Here is a 25146-nt window from a genome sequence, read left to right as displayed (position 1 = left end):
GCCGAAGGCGATATAATATGCCTCATCATATTTTCTGGTCTTGACTTGCTTGGGAAGCTGGTACATTTGGTGAATGTTCATCCTCTGCTTTGCGTTTAGCTGGGAGTCCTGTCACAAGCTTGTCCATGTTTGCACTAGGCTACGTCATTATGCAATGGTGGATGTCACATTAAATGTTGCTGCCAGAAGGAATTGTAGCATGGCATTGTCTCCTTTCCTTTAGTAAAGGATGGTCTAGTGTACCCTATGTTAAGGAGATAAGAAAGGAAGCATTAAAGCACCTTTCCTTTTGAATTTTTAGAACATTCAACCAGCTCTTACCATGACTGCCACTTTCTTCACTACATTAAGAGCCTCCCTATGCAAAAAAGACTATACGACCACAACCAACTAGGAATTGCTAAAATAATCTTGTACTGAAACTGGCTGTGTTCATGGCCGCAGGTTTATCAGCTCCAGCAGGAGAAGAAGAAGCTACAGGAGGACTTTGCTCAGCTTCTGAAGGAGCGGGAGCAGCTAGAGGAGCGCTGCAGCTCCTATGAGCACGAGAAGATCCAACTGGGGCCGCGACTGGAGGAGAGCAAGTGGGAGGTGAGCTGCCCAAGCTGACATTTTATTAAGAATATTAATGACCACATGAAAAGGTATGAGCAGTTAAGTTAAAGTTTATCACAGTGTCATCCTTAATGATTTTACCATTCCCCACCCTTCTCTAAACTCAATATTACACCATAATTAAACCTATTAATTATTGAACTCAAAACCTCTGCAAAGGTTTTTAAGACATAGCCCATTCATTTAACTTTTCCTTCATGCTGTGCAAAAAAGCATCTTTCTTATCCATGTATCTTTCTGTTTTATCAGAAATCAGAATCCTTTATTAGTCCCACAACGGGGACATTTATCTTGTCACAGCAAAAGAACATATGAAGTAAAAAGGCAGTACACAATAATTAAAGAGAATAAAAAATAATCTAAGTACCAAGTGGTTGATGGAAAATAAAGTGAATATTGCACAGCAGTGGTGGAACAGTCTGTTCTTGGTGTGGTGGTCTACCTCTCTATCTCTCCATGTTTGTATGTTCCGCTCTGAAGAGAGCTGCTTGTTGGGCCAAACTCCGCCGAAGAGCGTTAACTTTATCCAAACACTCGTCCTTTCAGCTCGTCCAGTTTGACATGTTTCGTGCTGTAATGACGCTCAAGATTATTTTTCATCACCGCAAGCGCGTCCGCACAAACTAGTTTCACAGGCCTTTTACTTCCACAAATAAATCATCGTTCGTCCATTTCTCCTGGAAAGTGACATTCTGCATCCTGCATTCTGTTTTACACTCGCCACGCTGCGTTCACTGATGTTAATGACAGTCTCGTTTTAATATTGAAGTTTTTTGACATGACGTGACCACGTGATGACACGTTCTGCTCGTGTTGTGTTCAAGGACCCTGACCTTGGCCAGGAAAAACAGTCAATCGCCCGTTTATTGCAGTCTAGATTTCTTTGTTTTTATTTCTAGTCGATTGTTTTGCGTGTGTTTATGAATTACCCCGAGGGCCGGATCAAATGGTCTCGCGGAGGCCGGAGGTTCCCCACCCCTGCTTTAGAGCATCAATTTGACCATTGCAGCTTCCCCGAAATACATTTATGGATGTGTTTTATTTCTCTAATTCAAATAAATGGAATTGGGACATGATTATTGTTCTTATCATTCATTCATTCATTCACTCACTACAGGAAGTGAAAATTATTTTCTGGTTTTCTTTGATAGTAAGTTGAATATCTTTGCGTTTCAAATGTTAGATGCAAACTGCAACATTTGATAGACCAAATCACACTTTAGAAGGACTTTTAGAGGATAATGAACATTGTCAGTTGCAACCCTATTTATTTTACTTCTCTTCATTATTGATGAGCATGTGCATCAAAAAATGTTGCTTTACTGAACTGAACATTTCTCTTCTTCCCTCAGGTCTGTCAAAAGTCAGGGGAAATCTCGTTGCTGAAGCAGCAGCTGAAGGAGGTGCAGGTGGAGTTAGCCCAGCGTGTGGGAGAGATCGTCTCACTGCGGGGTCAACTCAGAGAAAATCGTGGTGAGCTCACTAACACCCAGGTCCTGCTCCAGGAGGCTCACAGCACAACCCGCACACGAACCCTGGAGCTGGAAGTGTGTGAAAATGAACTCCAGCGCCGCAAGAGTGAAGCGGAGCTACTCAGAGAAAAGGTAGGACGCCTTGAGGGAGAGTTGGCTCATCTCAGAGATGCTTTGGCCAATCAGGGCCCAGGAAACAGACAGTGTCAGGTGTTCCAGGAGGCAGCAGAACACCTGCTTGCCTATGAGAGTGACGAGGCGAAGGCCCAGCGGCAGAGCAGCACTGAGGCCCTGCAGAACATGAAGGTGCAAATGGACAGGATGAGGGCTGAGCTGGCCTTTGAGTGTCAGCGGGCTGAGCAGCAAACAGGAGGCTTTGAAGAAGAGCGAAGGATATGGCAGGAGGAGAAAGAAAAAGTTATCCGCTACCAGAAGCAGCTGCAGCAGAACTATGTGCAGATGTATCGCAGGAACCGAGACCTGGAGCAGCTCCTGCAGGAGCTCAGTCACGAACTTGAGAGCAGAGAGGAGGACGAGGGCAGCGGCAACGAGATCAACTTTGATGAGATCGCCGCCACGGAAATTTGACCTGTGGGTCTCCCCATCTTTTGATTTGCACTAGTCAGCTAAGTATGTCACCCACAAGTCAAAGAACTGATCTTTTTTGTGCCAACAAGCAGATATCACAAAATGTAAAAAAATAAAACACTTTAGTTCTGCCTGCCCCACTTAAAACCCAATGATCTCTATTAAACGTCAGTAAGCCACCTCAGTCCACTGCTCCTCTGTTAAAAAGATGGTTTGGATTGTTTCAAGTGGGGTTGTATGAGGTACTTCAATCAGTTTAAGTATACACTTTGTTTTGAATATTTGTACCCTTTACCCTGCCACCAGACGGCTCTTCCCGACAGGAAGGCATTATATCCATTTATACTCTTCAAATCCACAAGGCTCCATTTACTACAGGAGTTGCTGGTCTGCCTTGATCTGTTAGTTTGGTGGTGTAGACCAGCAACCTGTTCTCTGCAAGTTAAAATGACTTTGTGACAATGGAGTCTTTCATTTGTTTTTTTGCTTTTTTTTGGATAGAACAGCCGAAGATAAGCAGAAAAGGGGAAGAAAGAGGGATTGCATGTAGCAAAGGGTCACAGACTGGATTTCAAAAACCGGGCCACTGTGGGAAGTACTCAGCCTTAGAGCATGGGCACCCACCCTACCAGGGGAGCTACCATGGTGCTCAGGAGTCTGGTGGCTTTGAAGAGAGCATATATAATGGATTCAGTTCCCTCTTGGAATGGGCTGCGGCTAATGTGGTAAAAATATAACATACACTCAAACTGATAGATATTTTTTTGGTGGCTAAAATACATTTTGTTGCTGCCCCCTTCCACAGCACTACATTTCTGCCTGTACTCTGTCAGTTTCTCCTGGGGGCGTGCTGACTGCCATCTACTGTACACCAACCATGGAGAAGTACCTCATACAACCCCACTTTAAACAATCCAAACTATCCCATCAGTGTCTGTAACTGACATCTTTCCCAGTTTTAAACATTTGTGGGAGAAGTTGTTGTGTATGAGTTGCTTCACCCAGCCCTCTCTTGAGTTGGTCATTCCTCCACCTTCCATGCTGGGTTTAACACTCCCACTCAGTCAGCTCTCATTAGTACAGTTACTTTAGCTGGAGCCCACGTTTGTTGTCGATTGACAGTAAAAGTGGGACACCACACATTCAGCAAGTAATGACAAGAGTGAGAATCAGAGCTAGGTGCTGATGACGGTGGATTTGAGGGAAAGTTTTAGCCTCCTGTTGTACACATATCCTGGACACTTTACCCTAAATGTTGGAAATAATATGAACATCTGTACAGTCTAATGTAATTAAACACAGTAACATCTGGATTAAATACCCCCTTAACACCTTACATCCAGTGCACGTCAGCTTTTCTCTTGTGCACACACATGGTTTGGATCATAAGATATCACTTTTCCTGTAGTGTAGGAGTACCACAATATATGTACAGTAATATATACTGCAATCATGAAATTGTTCAGGAAAATCAATTTTAACAAGTCATACCAGTAAAAGCACAGGTGTAATTAATAACTGCGTTCCCATTACCAGGAATAAGAGACAGTTCCAGGGTTAAAATTAAGTGTCTCAGCAATGTATTTGATAATTAGAGAAAGTACTTTACTACTACTCAAGATGGTAAAATACATTGATTACATAACTGAAGGGAAATCATGCACTGAATGATGGGTGTTAAGTAAAACTACTTTGACATGACTGTTTTTCTACCAACCTTTAAGATCTGTTTCATGTGTATTTACTTTCCTGTTCCTCTATTACTGCTGATTGCATCATCCTCCTCCTCCTCTGTAAATAACCCCAACAAATCAAAGTTTTCTTTATCTCAAAAAGTAAAAACATAGCCACTGTGAATAGACCAAAGCAATGTCGCACATTATGTTTTGCTCCTACAGAAAAGACGCCTGAATATTAATGTTTATGTGGATGGTTGGTTGTTTGTTCCTCAGTATAATTTTATAATCCACAATATTTGTATGAAGACATAAAATGTTTATTTTCATGCTGTACATTTCTTGAACAAACCTGTTTTTAATTAAAAAAGACAAAATGTAATAGCTGTGTGTCTTACATGGAGATTTGTTCAACTTCATACAACTTGAAAGTCTTACAGCATGTTCTCCCTTAATTGTATTATTACAACACATTATAGACACGATCATAATTTAGTCTTTGTAAACACTGAGTTTTAACTGGGTTATAATGCTCTCCAGACAATCTAGATTATTTATCCTACGATCCTCAACATTTAGGAGATGTTCGCAGTTTGAGGCGTTTAACATTTTCCTGATTAGCTTCTGCAGAGAACAAATGTTTCTGAATGTCTCGTCTGCCCTCTGCAGGTCAAAAGGAGGCACACTGTTAACAGGGCTTTTAAAAAAGGCACTCAGTTTGCAGTTTGTCGTGCTGCACATTTAAGAAGTCTGATATAAACAAACTTCTGCACTCTTTTTGACATTTGGATGTTAATAGGAAACAAAATGTAAAAAGAAATGTTCTTGACAGGCATTGGCTCCTTGGTTGTGATTAAAGTGAAATATTAAAGGCATCAGGAGCACCATTTGTTTTTATGGTTTCAGGCTTTCTGGACACATTTAACTGACTTGTTGCTTGTGCGTCTACTTTTAGTGATAATGTTCTTATATTATTTCATATGCTTAATTCTCTTAAATCCAGTAAATCTGCTGCCTTAGGCCAATGTTGCTCAACAGTTAGCAGTGTCCATGTAATCATTCAACAACTAACTTTAACATGAATGGCAAAACTACCTACCTGACCTCAGAGCAGCACAGTGCGTTTCGGCCAGAGTTAAAGTCTCTGAGACTGTCATCATGAATTTATTTCTGGGACTAAACAGTCTCCTTTCAAATGCTTTTACGGACTTTGACCACAAACACCATGGGGTCTTTGGCCTTGTTGCTGAAGGCTTTTCGGATGATGTCGACAGCATGCTGATGAGTCACGCCTTGCAGCGAGACTCCGTCCACTGACATCAACTCAAATCCAGCCTGGGGACACGAGAGGGAAAGTTTAAGTCAGACCGTAAGGGACACAACAAACACAGTGCAGACAAAGTGTGAACAGGGTATCAGGAGGTCTTAAAAAAACCCCCATTAAATTAATTTTCCTTGAAGGCCTTATAGTATTAAAAGGCTAAAATTGTAGTTCCTGAAGTCTTAAATATTTGCTCCTGCTTGCCAAAGTCAGTAATGTTAGTCATAAAATCATTGTGTACTGGGTTGCACACTGTAGGCAGATGTTAATCACCTGTAGCAAACTACTGCTAACAGCAGCTAGAAAGCTCACCATCTGTTTTCTAAAGACAATTTAACTTGAAAGAACTTAAATGTGTTAATTGTTTTATTGGTTATTCCATATATCCATTTTCTGCTGCTCATCTAGGTCAAGATTGCATTAATTTAATGTATTTTATAATCAGGAATTGTGGGTATATATACACACTGCAAAATAATTTGACAAATTATACTTGTTTTCCATCATACATCTTACTTTGAATAGTATGTGTGTGTGTGAAGTATTAAAAAGGGCTTAAATTTAATTTGGTGACCCTGGTCAGAGACTGAGTCACCTTGAGCACTTCACAGGTGGAGGCTGCTCCTCCAGGAAAGATCTTCTCGATCTTTACTACCGGCTGAACCTTCGACTCCATCCCACCAGATATACTGATGCCTGAAACACAAACGAGTGGAGTCAGTCATGCATTTTATATTTGTGTACTTACAGCGTCAAGTGTTTCACAAGTACTGGTTTACTATGTACAGTAGAGAGGCAAAGTGAGATGTTGTACTGTGATGTGTGCACATCCATGTTTACATATTTTTAATTAACATGACAATGGAAGAAGATTGCATACAGGTATATAGATAAGTGTCTGAGGAGGAGAGATATACGGAAGCTGCTTAAGTCAGTTATTTACTATATTAACTACCTCTTAGTAGTGTCTAGCTAGTTTTCTCCAGGTTTTGAGATGTCCGTCTGCGTCAAACATGTGTCTTTCCAGAAACACCACCCCAAAAAACAACAACCGCAGTATTTAATTTGTGGGTGGAGGCAGAAATCTCAGACAAATACCTCAAAATCTGGACCAATAAAACCAAAACTATTTGCATGTTAAAACATCTCTCAGGGTAATTTGGGTGAACTGAACCGTTAAATGAAATCGTACCCATTTATAATATGATTCTGACAGAATTCACCAAACACATTTACCCAGTGACTGTTTGGTCTTGGAGATGCTGACAGTTTTGAGCTCGTACTCGTGTTTAGGCTCGGAGCTGTTGAGTCTATTCTCTGAGGAAGCCTGATGTCCGTTTATCTGTTCGCTCCCCACTCGCTGATCCGGACTCGATCTGAACACCTGCGACAACAAGGGCCGACTCCTGCGAGCAGCACTCTGCAGCGTGAACACACTTTCTTTACTCCCATCTTCGCTTTTCTCCTTTTTGCCTGTGGAGTAGCCGTTTCTGAACGGGGACCTTCCTCTGTCTGAGGCCGCGTCTGAAGTTGAGTGCAGTGAAACTTCGTCAAAGTGGACGGAGCGAATCGTGCCGATGTCTGTTCGGAGAGGAGGGCGGGAGTGATCGCTGTGGGCCAGTAGCCAGTTGGGGAGCATGGGGCTGGCAGAGGGCGGAGAGTCTCTGGACTCTGCGTTGTATCCATCCACTGGTATGTCCAGCAGCGGGGTGAAAGACCTGGAGGGATGAGGCCTCTCCCGAGGCCCCGACACACTGAGTTTCTCCAACTCTTCCAGTAGGTGGCTCTCCTTCTCCACCTCATCGGCATTGTGGAGCTCAAAACCTCCCCTGTAATCTGGAGGGATAACAGAGATTACATCAGCACGTTTCTTTATGAGCCGAGCAGTCTTAACTGAAGGTGTGGTTTAAAATTGAATGAATGGAACCCCATAGATAGAAAGTTATGCATATTAAAAATAAAAATAAAAATACTCATGACATAAGATTTATGAGATATAACAGATACTGAGTCAAAACTTCTGCTTAATATCTCATCATTGACTTCCTGAATAATTATTTTGTCTTAGTATTTCTTCATTGACTACTTTTGTTTTATTTTCCATCACACTTAACTTTTCATGTATTTGTCTTTTTCTTTGCAGAAATAGACTTCCATAGAGATGATCCATCTCTCAGAACAATATAAAGAGCATCACTTGTTTGAATAAATAAAACTGTACATCTTGGGACACAAGACACATTTCAGAAAGATATTCTAATTCATTGTAATCAAATGAAAAACTCCAAGATCTTTTTTTCTGGGAATATTAAAACATAAAAATAAAATCAAAAGTCCAAACTACATTAAAATGAAGTGGTATTACAGCTGAGGTACTGACCCGGGATGGGAGTGATGAGGCGCCGTTTTGGTGCTCGACCAGATGTGGGAGAGCGAAGAAGAGGAGCTTTGACTACAATATAGAAAAGAAAGAAAACAGTTACAGAATAGAGCCAACAATGACTGTTCAGAGTGGATTTGTGTTATATGTTTTTTGCACATCACAGGGATTCAAATCCGGATGAATCACACGTACTTGAGCGATACTTGAGGATATCGTAGGCCTCGACTTCGATCGGGGTCACCATGTTATTGAATGCACTCAGGTCAGGAGGAGGAAGCAGCAACCTGAGAAACAAGACAACAGGAAAGAAGAAAAAAAATGCTGAGTCATTTTCACTGTTGCATTACAAAACATTTTTAATTAAGTCATCAGCGTCTTATTGTGGAACATTTAGATTTGGGAAGATTATCCTGAAAAATCCTTAAACCCCGTCTGGCAGTATTAGTAATACAGTTTCTCTGACTCGATTTACACAAAGTGGAGGGCAGAAATCTTTATTTTGTGAATTGAGTTTATCCATTTATTATGCGCAGGCCTAAAGAAAATCTTCATGTAAATGCATCTTTCTGTATATATTTTAACAGCGATATAAGGTTGATGATGATATGATAATAATCACTGAATCAGTAGCTGTATCAAAGAAGGCCCTGGAGTAAATATCCAGTTATTCCCTTTTCCTCGCTCTCCTTACCGGACTTCCCTCAGCAGCAGCAGCTTCTCAGGTCTGTCCAGCACAGCCAGCAGGTGGCGTATCAAGTGCTCCACTGACCGCTCTGTCACATACTGTTGAGTAACAATAGAGATTAGGTACCCAGTTGATAATGATTTAACTTAAAACTTACATGTGAATTATGTTGTGAAACACCGACTCCTTCTTTTGCAGTACAAAGGTCAGCAAATCTACTACAACGTCTCAGTTTGTCTTCTTACCCTTCGGCACGTCTTCATTACAGCAGCCACCTCCTGCTCAGTCAGCAGCCTGCGGGCCATGTCCTCCACCACACCAAGCATCTCTGAATTTGGCATTGCACCGACCTGTCGTCCCCCTGAAACCATTACAGGGGAGAATCAATGTGTCATACGTTTGTCTACTGAATACAATCTCAATAAATCTGCTCCAGCAGTTAATAGTTGTTAACACAACACAGCCTTCAGTGTGTGTCACTGAAAATGGACATTTGTAAAACAACTTCCAGGGTGAAGATTTTTTTTAGATACTCCGCATTCAGTGTTTATGTGTAGAAAAAAACAAAACAGTTTTTGGCTTGAAACATCAGAGTGTGCGCTGTCTCCTTTGTGAGGCATCGCAAATGAGGCAACATCTCGTGCAGAGGGTGGAAATGGCCAAAATAGTGCTGGTTCTAAACTTGCTAACAGGACTTTTTACACATACATGTACAGTCACACTTCTACTATATTGAGGAACAGAGTCATCAGATGCAGCTACCTTTACCAGCCTTGTGTGAGGACGGTGACTTGGAGCGCCCCCTGGAAGTGTCTCTCTTGCGTCCACCTTTGAATAGCGAGTTGACGAAGGTCTTTGAGCGCTGCAGGGCGCTCTTCTCCTCTGGGTTTTTCCCTTTCTGCTTCTTCTCTTTCTTCTGCTTGATCTCTATGGTGGGATAGCAACATTAGGTCATCTACGTGGCTCAATTATTCCATCTTTCCATTAACTCTTTTTTTGTTACCCTCTCTCTTCTTGCCTCACCTGCAATGGTGACTTGGCTCTGAGATCGGCTGATTGGTCGGCTCGGTCTGCTGAGAGCCATCAGCACGGCAGTCTTATGGGACTCTTGCCTCCCCCCGCCCTCCTCTCCACGGATCACCGTGTCTTTGAGCAGAGTGGTTCGTCCAAGGCTGCGAGTGGTTTCTGCACCAGTCTTCTGAGGAAGGTCCGTCTGCATGGCGGTCTCCGTTCGCGCTGACTCAGACCTGGACAAAATAAAAACTACCATGATCAAGTCTGGTCTAGTCTGTAAGTGTGCACATGTTGTAGGGCTTTACCGAATGTCTTCCGTTTAACATTTGAAGGTTCTATTGAGGTGTTCGAATGAAGCTTTGAATGTCTGTGGTCATATAAAGATTTCAGAAATACCGGTTTTAAACAGAATGAATAGACGTGCAAAAAAATAAATGAAGCTGCACAGCAATCAGGATGTTGATTGAAATTTTGAATGTCAATGTTGTAAATGAAGCTTCAAACTATTCTGTAGAGCCCTAAAATGTTGAAGCTGTATAGTATGCGTACCATTTTAAAAGCCTAGAGCAATTAAAAACTTTTATAAAAATACAATGTTGTTTGGGTCTACTATTTCTTATTGTTGTTTTGTTCAAATTTGGGAGAATCCAAATGAAAATAAACAACCCTGACCTCTGATCCTCCGTAGAGATGCAGACATCCACCATGTCTGAACAAAAAGGCAGGCTGGGAGGGAACATGACCTGCGACAGGCCACTCAGAGAGCTCACCGGAGTCCCAGACGACAGAGAGGAGGCTGAGGAGTTGGATTCTGAACCCTGGGAGGAAGATTTCTGAGTACCGTTGGCCACTGAGGAGAGAACGAAAGATCATCCAACCCAAATGTATCTAAGCATATCACAGTGTCCTGTGATCTTTACAAATTCATACACAGCCTCACAGCTTTCTTATAATGAAAAAAGAAAGATACATACGCTTATTGAGCCACCTGTACTCTGCCACCATCTCTTTATAAGCAGGGTATCGTCCTGCTTCCTGTGAAGATATGGCCACAGATATGCAAATGAGATACAGTAGAGACCTTGAAACTTTTATAGGATCGCTATATTTGATAAAGAGTAACTCTAGAAGCCCACAGAGACCCAAAACCAAACATGTTCCTCCTCAAAGAGAAATACATTTCCCTTCTTGACTTTCTAGTAACATTTGATAGTTGCTTTCTAACTCTTCATTTTCCACGAGGCAATGCGTGGGCTCCCGGAACAAAACTTGCACAGAACACGGCTCTAAGCTTTGATCAGCACCTGATCCCAGCTGCCTGGTGAATAATGCACACGGCCTGGCTATTTCTCACAGCGAGAAACCCAAGCTCCGGCAAGTATAGTGAATATTACGACTGCATGCCAGCTGTCGGGCCCTGCCACACAAACCGCTGCTACTACGTCCGCTGAGCGGCGACGCGGCTCACAGGGTTTGTATTTGTGAGAGAATTAAAGATGAAAAGGGAGGCAACAGGTCAGAAAGTTAAATGTGTGTCGGGTCATCTAACCTGGGCAGTAATGAAAGAACCGACATGCTTTCTAATAACAAAGAGTCGTTATGAAATGTGATACTAAAGCTTGTGGTTAAAATCGAATTCAACACCAAACATTCAACTGAGACCACTTGACTTCTAATGTTATACAAGATGTAGGCTCCCATTTTATCAACGTACCAAATGACTATAGACATTTGATTTTCTGTTTCAAATTGGATTACTTTTACCCCATGGAAAACACTGACTTCTGAACACTTTTTCTTTTTTTAAATAGTAAAACAACATTTTCTCTTGGCATCATAGATGTGCTCTTTGGACAAATTTTAAATTTTTATTTTAAATAACAAAAAAATTAATTGTGTCAGCTCAAGATTTTAAACAAAGCCTTTCTGTACAAAAGTCAATTTCCCTTTATATTTTATATATCAGGTTTCAGCTGGAAATACTGGAACCACTAAATAGCAGTTTTCCTTTTTGGTGTTAAAAAATGAAAGAAAATGAAAGATGTTTTTATTCTTGAAAGCATTCCATAAATATCATGCAATTTTATTTTTTTAAACATTGGCTCTTGTGTTATAGTAATACAAACATGTATAGTCCTGCATTAAAAGATAACATTTTTTAATCTTTTGTGCAAAATGACATCTTTTTCGACTTTTTGGGCTCCGTGGTTTTCTCGTACTATCTGCTGTGAATTCATAACAAACACTTATTGCATGCTGCACTGGACATAGAGGGTCAAGCCAACGCTCTCACCTTGATGGTCAGCATGACATGCGTGTGGCTCTTCAGCACCTCCACAGCGTTACTGTGGCTGATGTCCTCAAAGTTCACGCCATTGGCAGCCAGGATCTGGTCCCCCATCTTTATTCCATTCTGCTCAGCGAGACCTCCAGGATCCAGTCTGAAACCACAAGACAGAAGTGAGTCCAAGAGAATTTTTAATGACATTTTTACAAAGAAAATGAAATGAATGTTTTCCATAGCGGAGGTACCTACTTGGAGACATAGATGCCCAGACCAAACTCCTTTCCCCCCCGGATGTTAAAACCCAGGCAATAGTCGTCTGAGGTGGTGGAAAGGTGGACGATCCGTTGAAGGGCGTTTCCCGAGCTGGCATCAGAAGGTGTGCGTCCGCTCTCCTCCACCACCATACGCCTGTGTATCAAGTCCACCCTGGAAGATTTTCACTGTCGGTCAGAATCTAATATTTTTGTGATGAACAGAGATTAAAAATATAGTTCTTCATCACCAGGTAGTCTTCTCCTTGGAGTAGCGGATGCCGGGGACTTTGCCAACGCGTCTCACCACCATCCTCAGCCTATTGTTGCCGGTCAGGACCTTCACAGCGCTGCTCATCGTGATGTTCTCCAGGCTGATACCATTCACCTCCACCAGTTTATCACCTACAAGCAGGCCTGCCTCCTCTGTGAATACACACATAGAAGGGTGAAAATACACCCTAATACGAGCAACATCAGTCCGTTACAGACAACATTAGCCTCTAGCGAGTAGTGGCTGGTTTACCTGCTGTACTGTTGTCCTCCACCTTACTGACAAAGATGCTGAGGCCATGTTCTGAGCCTCCTCGCACGCTGAAGCCGAGCTTGCCGTCCACACTCTTATCTACTGTGATCGTATGGAGGTCCTCACTGTCATCTCCACCTAATTAAATAATAAGCCATTAATGGTCACAAATCTCCTGAGTAAATTCTTACCATAATTAATCAGTCAAGCTTATATCTAAATCATCTTTTATATTTGGCAATTCATGATGTGCAGCAGTGATTCTGTCTTCTTACTAAACAAACATCACGTAAATATTCTTTCACTCCTTGTTTCTAAAAGATTGAATAAGTTCATCCATCTCTCCGATCCTGTGGGGAAAAAAGTCAGTGTGCAATATCAGTATCAGCAGTAAAGATGGAAATAAAATGTTCTCTATTATAAAGTATCAGGTCTTCATCAAAGAAACTAACGTTAATTAAAGTATGCATTAATAATACAGCAATTACATTTCAAATGTTGTATTCTATGGATATATTGACACATTCATTTTGTATATCATCAATTATTGACTTTTTACCGTCTCGTTTTTGTGAATTGTCTCCATTGTAATTGATTGATTCGGTCCTAGTTGTGCATGTATAGAGGTTTCAATTTGTGTCTATGATCAAAACGTTACTTTTTCAATGTCCAAGAGTTCAACCCTTTGTTCTCTTGAAGAAAAAGGTTTGAGGTTCAGTGTAATGCAGATGTAAGATAGTAATAGGCACCCTGAAAAGTAAGTCTCAACTTTGCTGCATCCAAATCTAATCCAGGTCTAAATTTCTAAAATAAATACCAACAGTTCTTTGTCTGTCAGATTTATAAACCAGATTAAACCAGTGTTTTGTCGACTGTAGGTATAGCGTGCACTACACAAGCAGTCAGTACGACTACTTCTTACCATCCACAGGAGAGTTGATGAGGATGACCCGGCCCATGGGCGAGGAGGATCGGATTCCACGCCGCCGCTGCTCTTTCTTTCGTAAGAGGTTGCGTGTAGCCGTGTGTGACCCTTGGGTCCCGGGGGTCTTCTCCCTGCGCAATGGGTCTGACGAATGAGCCATGGAGGCTGGCGGGGTCCCCTTTCACACACTCTCCATCACAGGGGACTTAGCTCCGGGTGGAGGAGCCTACAGCAGCAGCATACAGCAGAAGGAAGGGGATCCTCAGGCAATTTGTCCGCTGTGTTCCCTGCATACTGAGACTATATTATGTTTACATTTGCATCGTTATCGTTCTTTTTCAGTTGCTTGCTTGTAGAGTGAAATGGTGGGATAATCCAACTCACCGACGCAGGTTGCTGTGTGACATGACAGCTGACTCTTTGGCTTCCTGGAGTCACATTTTGGTCCATTCCTGCCCATGTTTCATCTCTCTCACCTGTCTGAGTCTCACATAAAAATAATAATCAAGTAGAGCAATGAATTATTAACACATTAAAGATCTAATTATATGGAACTTACATTACATTAAGGACATTAGGCAATTAATACAAAGCACAACACATACACTGTGTTCTTCTCTGCAGGTGAGGCAAGTAGGATTTAATAGGTTTATTTAGCTCAGACTTGACCCACTTAAGAGTCAAGATGTCACATGGTGTTGATACCATGGTTACATGTCACTAAACTTAACACGAGATAACAGTGTGTCCTCATCGCGTCTGCTTGGGGTTTCCCCCAGGAGTCACACGGTGCTTCAGCACCCCGGACAGCGACGTTAAAAAAAAAGTGTCACGAAAGGCGAAATTTATTTAACGTATAATTATCGAAACAAGGATATATATAACTAAGTTTACTTGCGTCTTAATTTAACGAAGAAACTTCAGCATTTATTCCGCTACGGTATTTCAGACATGCGGGAACAAGTGTAAACTTATCTCGCCCAACATTCACAACTAAACAAAATACTTACCAAACATGTTACGTTTCAAACCGAGAATACAGCAGACAGCAGACAGCTCTTCTCGTGTTCTGCTTAAAAACTACCAAACAGATGCTAACAGGAACAGAACATCGACAGGCGACAGCAAAAATGTTCCGTATATCCCTTCTGTAAATAACTAAATTAAAGTCAACTAGCTAGCCTACCGGAGTCCATGTTGTGCAAAATGATCCAACGCACCTGGTTGGGACATTTCTGTGACTGGTAAAGAGGTCCGCCCCCGACCATGTGTATTGGCTGGGTTGTAGTTAATTGAGAGTATTTGATTGGACAGCTAATATGCCAATCTACTGACCGCGTGTGAGGACTTGACAGAAAAGGATCCTACTCAAGAAGGACATGATGGAAATTGTACCTGTTGTGGAGAGCTCAGAGAAAACGGTAGTTTATTTATTTTGGGCTTCACCACTTTATGTTACCGTTTTGTATTTACTAATATGGCAGGGGTTGCAGCTCTAAATGAGTTACAATTATACAACAACACTATACATAATTTGCATCAATAAAATTGGTAGAAAAAAAAAAGCAAAGCAAATCATTCCCATCAGATTCTAACGCAAAAATAACCTTATATTAATTGGTCTCAATGAATCCATTTTAAATTAAAACATATTTATTGTACATTGTGGTTTATTAACCGTAAAGCAACCTAATAATACTCTGAAACATATACTCAAACTTAAATCTAATTTGCATTTCAAAATATTCTCCAATTTGTTAATTTTCTTTGCAGCCTTGAGGATGGAAGAAAGATCAAATTCTCTCTCTGCTCAACAAGTATAGGCTGATTAAGAAGGGAGCCTTTTTCAGGAGAAGATCTTTACATTTAATCTTTTCAATCTGAAACCACAAACTTTGACCAATAAGTACTAAATGTGAAAGAAGGCCCTGCAGGAAACCAGACTGATTGTACATGATGATGTTGGCTCTGAAAACATTCCCAGCCTCGGCCAAGTGGACTTCAGATGACTTCAGATGACTTCCAAGCAGTGAGTAATAATACAAACAAACAAACTATGTAGAGCACAAAGCCATGTTTTATTAGTCAAAGGTTCCTTGGATCCCAAGATAACACAACAGTACCACAGCGTTACACAGGAAACAGAGTGTTAGACATCAGGTCTGCTCCCTCTCATGAGTTTAAAGACAGACCATCATTAACACACTCAGAGCCTCTTATTACGCAGTTATACCACAAATGCATCCTGGGTTTTCCCCGAGACCTGTACACCAACAAACGTATTCTTTATAGCTGGAGGTCATATAGCTGGATGTCATTTATATGGTTCTAAACTTTCTGTGTTTTACAGATATAATATCTTATCCTTTAGGGATAATACAAAGCCTTATTTACTCTCCAAAGGCATAAGTTCTTGTGCTATTCTTCTGGCAGCTCGGATGACATTCTCAGTGTTGACTTTATCTCCAAATTCAATCTCTCTGTGCTCTAGAAGTATTCCCTGTGGGAGAATATAAACAAAAAGAAATTCATTATGCAGTTCCAAGTGCGCTTGTTTAACTTTGACATGTAATGTAATACATGCATTTAATTAAACAACTGATTGTGTACGGATGACTGTTGGAACCAAACTTGACTGTAGGAGGTTTTACCTGCTGTCCTCGTCCAATGACGAAGACCCCACCGAGGACAAAGCCCTCTCCCAAAACGTTTCCCATGAAGCCCCTCTTAAAGGCCCGCAGGCCGTTCATCCACACCCCAACACGCAGGAACGCCAGCAGACCCAATTTCCGCTCACGGGGCCCATAAAAACGCCTCTGCAAAGCAAGACAAACCAGAAGCCTTGAGTCATTCATGCAGACGAAAGCTGATTTTCCACAGATCTTCAATGATTCTTATTAAAAGAAAAACCTCAGGAGGGGTGGGTGGGTAACTGATCACACAATGTACCAATTCATTAGAGAAAATAAGGTCAACCTTTTCATCCAAGAAGATCTCCCCCTTGAAGTACGGTCTGAAGTTCTGGACCTCGGTGCCGACATCCTCCTTCACCACAGCGTACAGAGGGACCCCGAGCTCATCCAGCTGGGGCATCAGAGAGGACAGCTCTGCAGCCTCCTGCAGCCAATGAGGACATAAATGGTCAGTTAATAAAAACTCAGTGTGTATTTACTACAAATACACTGCACATAAATTGGTATACAACTACCAGTCCTACTACAATTTTAGATCGAAAACGGGTTGTACATTTCACATTTTTAAGGTTTTGTGGGTACAGTTGTTATTTCTTAAAGTTTCATTTTATATGCATTGCCTAATTTATTTAACATGATTAACTTGGGCTGTGTAAGAATCTGAAAAATTATGACAGGGGTTATGAGAGAGATAATGAGAATATATATATATATATATATATATATATATATATATATATATATAGATAGATAGATAGATAGATAGATAGATAGATAGATAGATAGATAGATAGATAGATAGATAGATAGATAGATAGATAGATAGATAGATAGATAGATAGATAGATAGATAGAAAAAGGGATGTAAAAGGGTTAAAAATCCCCTTTCATGAAGCAAATATCTTATTTAATAAAATACAGTTAGACACTGGAAACACTGACATGACATTACCTCTCTGCACAAAAATCATCCGGGTCTTCGCACTGCCATGATGACAGCGCCAGACCTCTCCCACAGAGATTTCGCTTTCAGGACTCTTATTTCTGCGTGAAGAAATGAGGCCAAAGGCTAAAAGAGTTGTGCAACTGAACTTAACAATAGCTCCTTTCAACACTCACACGCGCTTTTTACCATTTATGAAATAATAACTCTCGCATACTTTGTGGATAAAAACAAGTTGTGACTCACCTCCTTTTAAGGTTTTGAGTTCAGTCTCCTCCAAATGTTTGAGAGTGGCTCTAAGCGGTGGTGTCAGAAACATATCAGTAAAATAGTTCATAACACCAGTAATGAAGCCGCCGATAGCAGCCACAGAGTTGGTTAGGATTCTCTTCGCCATTTCTCTTCTCTGCCCGTTTTAATTCAATGCATCTTGGCTTTGACAATTCTTCTGTGACTGCACCGCATTTATGTTCCAGCTAAAGTTGATCCTCCCAAACACAGCCTCGTCTCTGACCGAGATACTGAAGGGACGACTTGATTACACGCAGCTGTGTTTGATAAGTGGCGCCGTCATCGAGTCTGCAGCTGATACCGAAAAATGATGTACAAAACAGTCATTATAAGCAGCAGCGTGGGCCCTCCTCCTGCTGTTCAAAGGTCACTGAAGAAAATCACCGTCATGCGTAGCCTACTTTACTTGAGTATTTCCATTTTATTTCTACTCCAATACATTTTGGAGGTGAATATAGTACTTTTTGCTCTTCATTTGTTTGACAGCTGTAATTTCAAGTTAAACATATATATATATCAACTAATAATATATTGTTATAGATTAAGCTACCCAGAAGAAATAACACAATAATATGATATATAGTATTCTGAAATAAGCTATTCTGCATAATAAGTTATTTTGTTACTGTAGGTATATTCTGATGGTAATATAACTTTTACTTGAGTAACATTTTGAATTCAGTACTTTTACTTGTAAGAGTATTGCTACACTGTAGAATTGCTACGTTTTACTTAGGTGAAAAGTCTACTTCCACCACTGCATGGCAGCAATAATGTGGCAAGTTTATACAATAATAAACACAGTGTTGCAATACATTCCATTATTCCTAAAGTTAAGTGTATTTATAGATTTACTTGTACTGTATGCACAAGGCAGGAAGTCGTATCACAATACAATTTCACCTCTTGCCTGCTCAGCTGGAGTTTAATCAGTCAGAAACACTTCACAATTTAGGCACAGAGATAGTGAAATAAACTAAATAAATAAATAAAGATCATTGGGGATAAATGTTTATTTCTTTGCATGTTTTATATTTGCACATCCAACTACACATATACTGAAGCTATACATCATTTCAACTTAAAAGATGGCTCATCAAACACTGCCTTGATCATGTATGATCTGCATCCTGTTCTTCTTCCTAAAAAGCAACACGACGCTTTGTTACAATTTATCCACCATTGAAACAAAAAAAAGGCCAACCTTAGTGTACAATCTAAGCTCTGTCGTTTTCACACTTGATCATAAATCATTTTCATTTTTACCTTCTCCTGGACGTCCTCCGTGTCAGAAGAAGAGTGTTCAGGCTCCTTGTGTGGGCTTTCGCTCAGCACTGTCCCCTTTACTGTTACGTCACCGTCAGCTGGAGCCGAGCTAACAGTGGTCAGACTGCTGCGTTGCCCGTCTGCCTCCTGAGATGAGGTGGTTAGAACAGCTCTGGTTAAGCATTAGACAAATGTATCTTTGCATTTCTGTCTCTTGATTCTGTTGCAGTCTGGCTGACTATCTACTGCTGTTGCTAGGACATTTTGTTTCTCAAACTCAAACACTGCTGCCTCCCTCTCGATGTGTGTTTCTTATCTGGTTAGTTTGCAAAAAAAATAAGACGGATATCAGAAGATATATTCTGCAAAAATCAGCCACCTTTTCCTCATCCTGAAGAAGTGGAGAACCAGACTTTTGTGTCTCCTGTTCAGTTTCTTCAGTAGAAAATGTCTCCTCTGGTTTGAGCCCTTCACTCTGCTGTGCTGACTCAAACTTACCCGTTTCATCTTCATCAACCTGTTGGTGAAATGGTGTGACGTAGAACAATTAGATTAGCAGATCTGCCTTTTCTCAGCCTGACTCCTGTCTGTATTTTCTTCACCAGATCACTTGTGAAATGTAGTGGAATGCACATCTTCTTACTCTTCTCAAATGTTGTTTTCTGTCGTCATCTGGCCTGTAATGTTTAATATATCTTCAGCTGACTTTTCCTCAAATCTTCTTTACCACCCTGTTCATCTGTCCATTATCTGTCCTGCTCAGTGCGTAAACATTGCAACCTAAATCCTCATCCACATAACGTGTATTTCATCACCTTCACTGTGTCTCGAGGGGAATGAGAGCTTTGTTTGTCCTGCAGCTCTTCTGTTTTGTCTGTTTTTAAGTCATCAGCGTCTCGTCTGGGAGTCGAGCCGTAACGCTCCAGTCTGCTCAGACTCAGTCGTGTCAGCTTCACCAACCACCTGCAGAGCCAATGTGAGAGAGAATAACATCTCATTTCAGCGTCACAGTGAAACCTAAGCAGATGTTTTGCCATCTGCTCTCTCAGTGTTTCACATTAACGCCTAGCTTTTCTCATTTATTGTATATCATGGTACTAAAATAGTATAGATGTAATTCAGCCATATCACCTTCTCCTCATCGTGGTCGACTTCTTTTACTTCTATTTGATCGCTGTTTGCAGTTTTCTCTTCTAGATGATTGTCACTTGGCTCCGCCTCTGTTTTCTCTTCTTCTTGATCGCTCCTCACCTCCACTTTGGTTTTTTCAACAGGCATTTCTGTAGACTCCTCTTTGACCTCAGAGAGGGAAGAAATACTGGCCTCCAAAGCTTTTCTCTCAGGGAACTCTGGACTGGTTACATTATCTGTAACCTTCACCGGACAGACACACCGTTTAAAATCATTTGGTGGGCGAGTTATGCATTTTAGAATAAGCCGCACCACTGAAAAGACCTCAGCAAAACTAATGAATCAAAGATCAAAATATAAACAAAAGAAGTGATTGCAAAAGATCTGACGGGCACCACCACCAGAAGGACAGATTTGAAATCTATATTTTATATATTTATTAGCTCTATGTTTTTTATTACCTCCGGTTCAGTGACATTTTCCTTAGCTTCAGTTTGGAGTTTGTCTGTGTCCTGCTGCTTTTCTGGTTCAGGAGTGTTTGTTTTCTCTTCTGCCACAGGTGAGTTGTCCTCAGCAGCTCCTGTTGGGGCTGACTTGGGTGAATCATCCTTCACAGAGATCTGTTGATGTGGTGATGTTGATATTCTCTTGAAGGATTTTGCTCAAAATGTAATGTAAAATAAAAAGTGTACTCTTATTGGATCATGTGTAAGTAAATTAAAGTGATGACTTTTCTCCTGATGATGTTCCTCCTATAGCTTTTTGGTCTTTGCTTAAAATTCACTTCTCAAAACCGGAAGGTGTGGGATAATTCTCCTTCTAAAGGATAACAAAACAGTATCTGAAAATGACTAAATGGAACAAAAGTGACTTCAGTCCCTCCAGCAGAACAGAAACATTGTATTAGAAGGAGGTTTATATGAACAAAGGTAAATGGAGCTTCAGTTACATTGACTCTTTGTAATCAGAGTCTAAGTTAAAACAGGGAATTTGTCACACAGCATACTTTTTTAGACTCTTCCACGGCCTCGGTGATCTTTCGCTCCTCGTCCCTCAGCTTCTCCTGGTCCAATGCCTTTTCTCTGGCTTTCGCCCGCTCCTGCTCCAGGAGTGCCAAATTGGCCTTTTTCTGTCAATAAAAAAAGTGGTACAACAACATGACCTTTGATTAAGAAAAGGGACCTTCCTACTCTTTTGTCACCATTGATACAGTACCTGTAGTTTTACAAAAAAAGGACACCATTTAAGGCTGGTAAATGCTTTGACTTTCTGACCTTTTATATCTCAAGAGCCTGAGGCAGCCGTAGATCTCCAGACATGCAGAACTCTGTTATCAGTTTCTGAATCCAAGCTAAAGGTAAAAGGTGAGTGTTTGTTTGTTGTCACAGCTCCTATAAGCGTTATAGCACTCAGCTTGGGGAGCTTACACAGTCTAAGTCTGTGTCATCCTTTACTGCAGTTCTCAAAACCTATTTGAAGATCGGGGCTTTAGTAATGGCAGTAGAGGTATAAGTAGAAGTAGCTTTGAGTATACTAACAGTTCAATAGCTAGCATCTGTGTTTCCCACTTACTGCATTCATAAGATAACTTCTGATAGGGAAGTTATTTTCTTTTCTTGTGGGACAAGAAGTACTTTTAGATAGATTTAGATTAGATTTAGGCATCCAGTAGCTTAAAAGACATATGACATTAGACATCTGCATTCAAACTTGGCTTAAGTGTAAGTATGTAAGTATCATATTTTGAAAATGATGAGTTTTCAACAAATGTAACTAAATGTCACTAGCTGCCAGATAAATGTAGTAGAGTAAAAGTACAACGTGGCAGAAAATGGAATCACTCAACGAAAGTACCTCAGACTTGTACTTAAGTATAGAATTTGGTGTACTTAGTTACTTTCAGTTTGTATTACACATATTGTATATGTTTGTTATGCATGTGTGTAAATATACAGTATATACTGTACATGTATACTTGTATATGTATACTATATACATGGTCTTGACTGTATATATTCCTTGTAAATATAATTTAGTTTTCCTTTTTCTTTTTTCCTTTAGTGTGTGTGTGTAGCATGGAGGGGGCTACAACTGCATTTCATTGTACAATCCTGTATTAACAATAAAAACCTAAACCTTAAATACATTTTCACACAGACTTATGAAAATGAAGGAATTGGTCATAAATAGGCATAAAGAAATACAATAGTACCCCCTGTACAAAAAGTAGAGCCTACACCCCATAACACTGTATTCACAATATGTTGCACATGTTGCCCTCTACTGACAGATAACAGAACAGCAGCTTACCTTTGTCTCATATTCTACATTTGAGTTGAATTTGTAGAGCCAGTGCGCGAGATACTGGATGGGGTTAACGGGACGCTGCTCGGCCACTTCAGCGAGTCCGTCTGCCAGACATTTCCCCAAGTGCCGTTTGATATAGTCAGAGTCCATGTTTTTGTCTGCGTGAACCATCGATATACAACGTAAATCCACTTTGTTAATGTTAAACGTATATCGTTACTACTGAAAAAGTGAGGAGAAACCGACCTACCTCTTGAGTCAGTTAACAGGAATATAACCAAAGAAATCAAGTTTAACTTCCTCCTTTTGACGTTCAGCGATACATAAGTATATGTAAGTTGTGTGTGTATTATGTCTGCCGTTAGCTTAATGTAATAAATCATTTAATCAATTTAGCAGCCAAACCAATAAAACGACATCGTCAAAACAAACCTTTTTCACAGAGCGTCGTCCGGATGTAATGGTTGTGTCTCCATGGTAACGGTGTCACGCCAGTAATGCTCCCTTCAATTAATTTAAACTGGTTCCTACTACCGTTGATACTAGCTACTACTACTCTACTATTACTACTGCTAATACGACTACTACTACTCATTGGTTACAAGACACCAGAAATACAGTTACAGTGGTCAAAACGTTTATTTCATCACAAAATTACAAGTTATTTTACAAGTTGGTCTTATACAAAATATTCTGCCTTCCCTCCCAAGTTTGGCAAATAAAATACAAAAAAGGTGCACATCTCAAGTTTTTTATAGTCATCCTGCCAAAAATAAAAAAACATAAATGGAGGTCATTCTACTAAAAAGTACACCCCTTATGTCCTCATGGACACACAATTCTTACAAAAAAGCAAAAAAAAGCAAAAAAAGCAAAAAAGACAGAAAAACTTAGGTATTTTTTCAGTTAATAGAAAGCAGATTTGGAGACATTATTGTGCAGAGCAATGGTTAGTCCTTCATTTTGTCACAGCTGCTAAGATAAGAGATGTAAAGCCTTTTTTTGGTTGAAAAAGGACTAATGTATTGATGTCACTGAATGTTAATCAATGTTCACCCAGTCTTTGAAAGTAAAATGTTGTGTCTTAATTGTCATAGCTATTTTTCTTTTTTAAATAATGTGACCAACTGGTGGCATGAGAACACTGTAAATGTATCCTTGCAGACAACCACACAGTGTTACTTTACGGTCCACCACAAATTTAGTTCAACTGTATTGAATGCAGCACTCAAATCCAACAAATCATACAGATGATTTGTTGCTTAAGCCGAATGTCACCAAGAGTAGTTGTATAAGTAGAATATGGAACAATATCTGTTTAATAGGCTATGTTTGGTAGTGACATAGCCAAGGCCAGTTTTCTTCAATATTTAATGTCATGTTATTTGCACCCTGTCCTGAAACTGGCACAGTTTTCTCACATGGGAGGGGAGAAGGTGGGAAAATTTGCAGCAGGCTGAGTTTCCATGAAACAGATAACACCCAGTTAACATATGTAATCACAGATATCATTTTCCTTGTATAATCATACTACACACCTTTCAGCCAAATATAGCCTTCATGTCAACAGGAGGACTCAGGCTGTGTGCAGTCCTGTCCCTCTCACTGCACATACACAGGATATTTGATCAAATGTAATCAAAGAATCTTCATATTTTGACAGCTTCACTCCAATGTCATGAAATGTATTGTGTCTCTCATTTGTAAGGCAAAACATCAGATCAGAACCGTAAGGAGTTTTTGGCCCACTTATCGGCCCTGAACATGTCAAGGAACTGTTAATCTCCACTTTCATTAACCATACGAGGGTGGATGACGTTTTGACATTTTAATATGTCCACCTGTTTTTCAAGATGATCTTTTTCTAACAAGGAGAGATCAAGAGCTACATGAGTTTTAATTATATATGTTTTGAATAAATGGACTATAGGACATTGAAAGTCATAATGCCATCCCCTGGCATTAAACTATTTTTATTAGTTCCTAATATCTGGATTTTTTCTTTTTTGGTGGGGGGGGGGGTAGGTTTATTTTCTAATTATTTGTGCATAGATCTTAGTTGTAGACTACTAGTGTGGTAGAACTGTTCAGACTTGTTTATCAGAAAGCATCAAACACCATCATTTTTAATTTCCTGACTCTGGTTCTCACTTCTGTTGTGCTTTTCATCACCATAATTATCCTAGTCTGTTTTTGCTTTATTTTATAACATTTTTATTTCATGTTATTTTCCATGTTATTCTCATTTCATGTTAATATATTAGTTTCTTATTGTTTATTCTTGAAAATATGTATTTGAATGAAAAGAAAGTAAGGCACATCACGTCCTTCCACTTATTTCTGGTAAAACAAATAAAGAAAATAAAACCACAAATGCAGCACCTGAAAAGCATAAACTACACTACTTAAATCCTCAAATGTCAAATGTTAAAACCAGCTGGTCAAGATTTTGTTACTCGTATTGCACATTCACAAAAGTCAACTATGTAATAGGTATACCTTTTGGCAACTGTTTTTTTTATTGCACACATTAAAAATAAGAACTGAAACATGGATATCTAAATAATTGACTTTCTATTAGGCTATGTGCGTGTGTTTTACACTCTATAATAATAATAATAATAATAATAATGATAATAATAATAATAATAATAATAATAATAATAATAATAATAATAATAATAATAATAATAATAATAATAATAATAATAATAGTGGTAGAACTTCAGAAAATAGTCTAATAAACGCGCTATTCAGCGATAAATATTTAAT

At 40.0% G+C, this 25146-nt stretch overlaps 3 protein-coding genes and 1 pseudogene across 5 annotated transcripts in view; 1 reads left to right on the top strand and 3 right to left on the bottom strand.

The window, feature by feature from the left end:
• The window catches only part of LOC115024593 (leucine zipper putative tumor suppressor 2 homolog), a 33407-nt gene extending 28674 nt beyond the window's left edge, over positions 1-4733 (top strand). Inside the window, 2 exon segments of the mRNA XM_029456340.1 lie at positions 445-591; positions 1968-4733. Coding sequence (XP_029312200.1) covers positions 445-591; positions 1968-2675 — 855 coding nt within the window. The 3' untranslated portion in view covers positions 2676-4733.
• LOC115024592 (PDZ domain-containing protein 7-like) lies at positions 4574-14954 on the bottom strand. 3 transcript variants are annotated; one of them, XM_029456339.1, is made up of 18 exons: positions 14754-14954; positions 14128-14229; positions 13741-14043; positions 12819-12956; positions 12544-12718; positions 12291-12467; positions 12048-12195; positions 10729-10789; positions 10427-10604; positions 9764-9987; positions 9503-9667; positions 8986-9101; positions 8747-8838; positions 8248-8339; positions 8053-8124; positions 6909-7508; positions 6268-6368; positions 4574-5686 (listed from the first exon to the last, which is right to left on the bottom strand). In XM_029456339.1, the coding sequence occupies exons 3-18, from the start codon at positions 13901-13903 to the stop codon at positions 5543-5545; spliced, it is 2646 nt and encodes an 881-aa protein (XP_029312199.1). In that variant the 5' UTR covers positions 13904-14043; positions 14128-14229; positions 14754-14954; the 3' UTR covers positions 4574-5542. The 3 variants fall into 3 exon arrangements, with proteins under 3 accessions (XP_029312199.1, XP_029312197.1, XP_029312198.1); XM_029456337.1 differs by having other exon boundaries at positions 14128-14223; XM_029456338.1 differs by having other exon boundaries at positions 13741-13969; positions 14128-14223.
• An 848-nt stretch (positions 14955-15802) lies between these two features.
• Positions 15803-17974, bottom strand: LOC115024631 (peroxiredoxin-like 2A; annotated as a pseudogene).
• A 677-nt stretch (positions 17975-18651) lies between these two features.
• dydc2 (DPY30 domain containing 2) lies at positions 18652-22884 on the bottom strand. The gene is made up of 9 exons (XM_029456450.1): positions 22807-22884; positions 22378-22532; positions 21074-21196; positions 20529-20687; positions 20068-20310; positions 19752-19899; positions 19316-19453; positions 18937-19083; positions 18652-18812 (listed from the first exon to the last, which is right to left on the bottom strand). The coding sequence occupies exons 2-6, from the start codon at positions 22522-22524 to the stop codon at positions 19825-19827; spliced, it is 747 nt and encodes a 248-aa protein (XP_029312310.1). The 5' UTR covers positions 22525-22532; positions 22807-22884; the 3' UTR covers positions 18652-18812; positions 18937-19083; positions 19316-19453; positions 19752-19824.
• Between the last annotated feature and the right edge of the window lie 2262 nt (positions 22885-25146).

This window comes from Cottoperca gobio, chromosome 19 (assembly GCF_900634415.1).
Source record: "Cottoperca gobio chromosome 19, fCotGob3.1, whole genome shotgun sequence".
NCBI lineage: Eukaryota > Metazoa > Chordata > Actinopteri > Perciformes > Bovichtidae > Cottoperca > Cottoperca gobio.
The sequence above is the reverse complement of the archived record's forward strand: the minus strand, read 5'-3'. Positions and strand labels throughout refer to the sequence as shown.

What these genes read in the sequence shown, in the direction of transcription:
- dydc2 (XM_029456450.1), bottom strand. Translation starts at nt 22,524, where the DNA reads ATGGACTCTGACTATATCAAACGGCACTTGGGGAAATGTCTGGCAGAC. An exon ending in ATGTAGAATATGAGACAAAG is followed by an intron (nt 21,197 to 22,377) that starts GTAAGCTGCTGT and finishes TTTTATTGACAG; the next exon opens with AAAAAGGCCAATTTGGCACT. An exon ending in TCGACCACGATGAGGAGAAG is followed by an intron (nt 19,900 to 20,067) that starts GTGATATGGCTG and finishes TTGGCTCTGCAG; the next exon opens with GTGGTTGGTGAAGCTGACAC.
- LOC115024592 (XM_029456339.1), bottom strand. Translation starts at nt 13,903, where the DNA reads ATGGCTCATTCGTCAGACCCATTGCGCAGGGAGAAGACCCCCGGGACC. An exon ending in ATGTCATGCTGACCATCAAG is followed by an intron (nt 10,790 to 12,047) that starts GTGAGAGCGTTG and finishes ATATCTTCACAG; the next exon opens with GAAGCAGGACGATACCCTGC. An exon ending in TAATGAAGACGTGCCGAAGG is followed by an intron (nt 8,839 to 8,985) that starts GTAAGAAGACAA and finishes GTTACTCAACAG; the next exon opens with TATGTGACAGAGCGGTCAGT.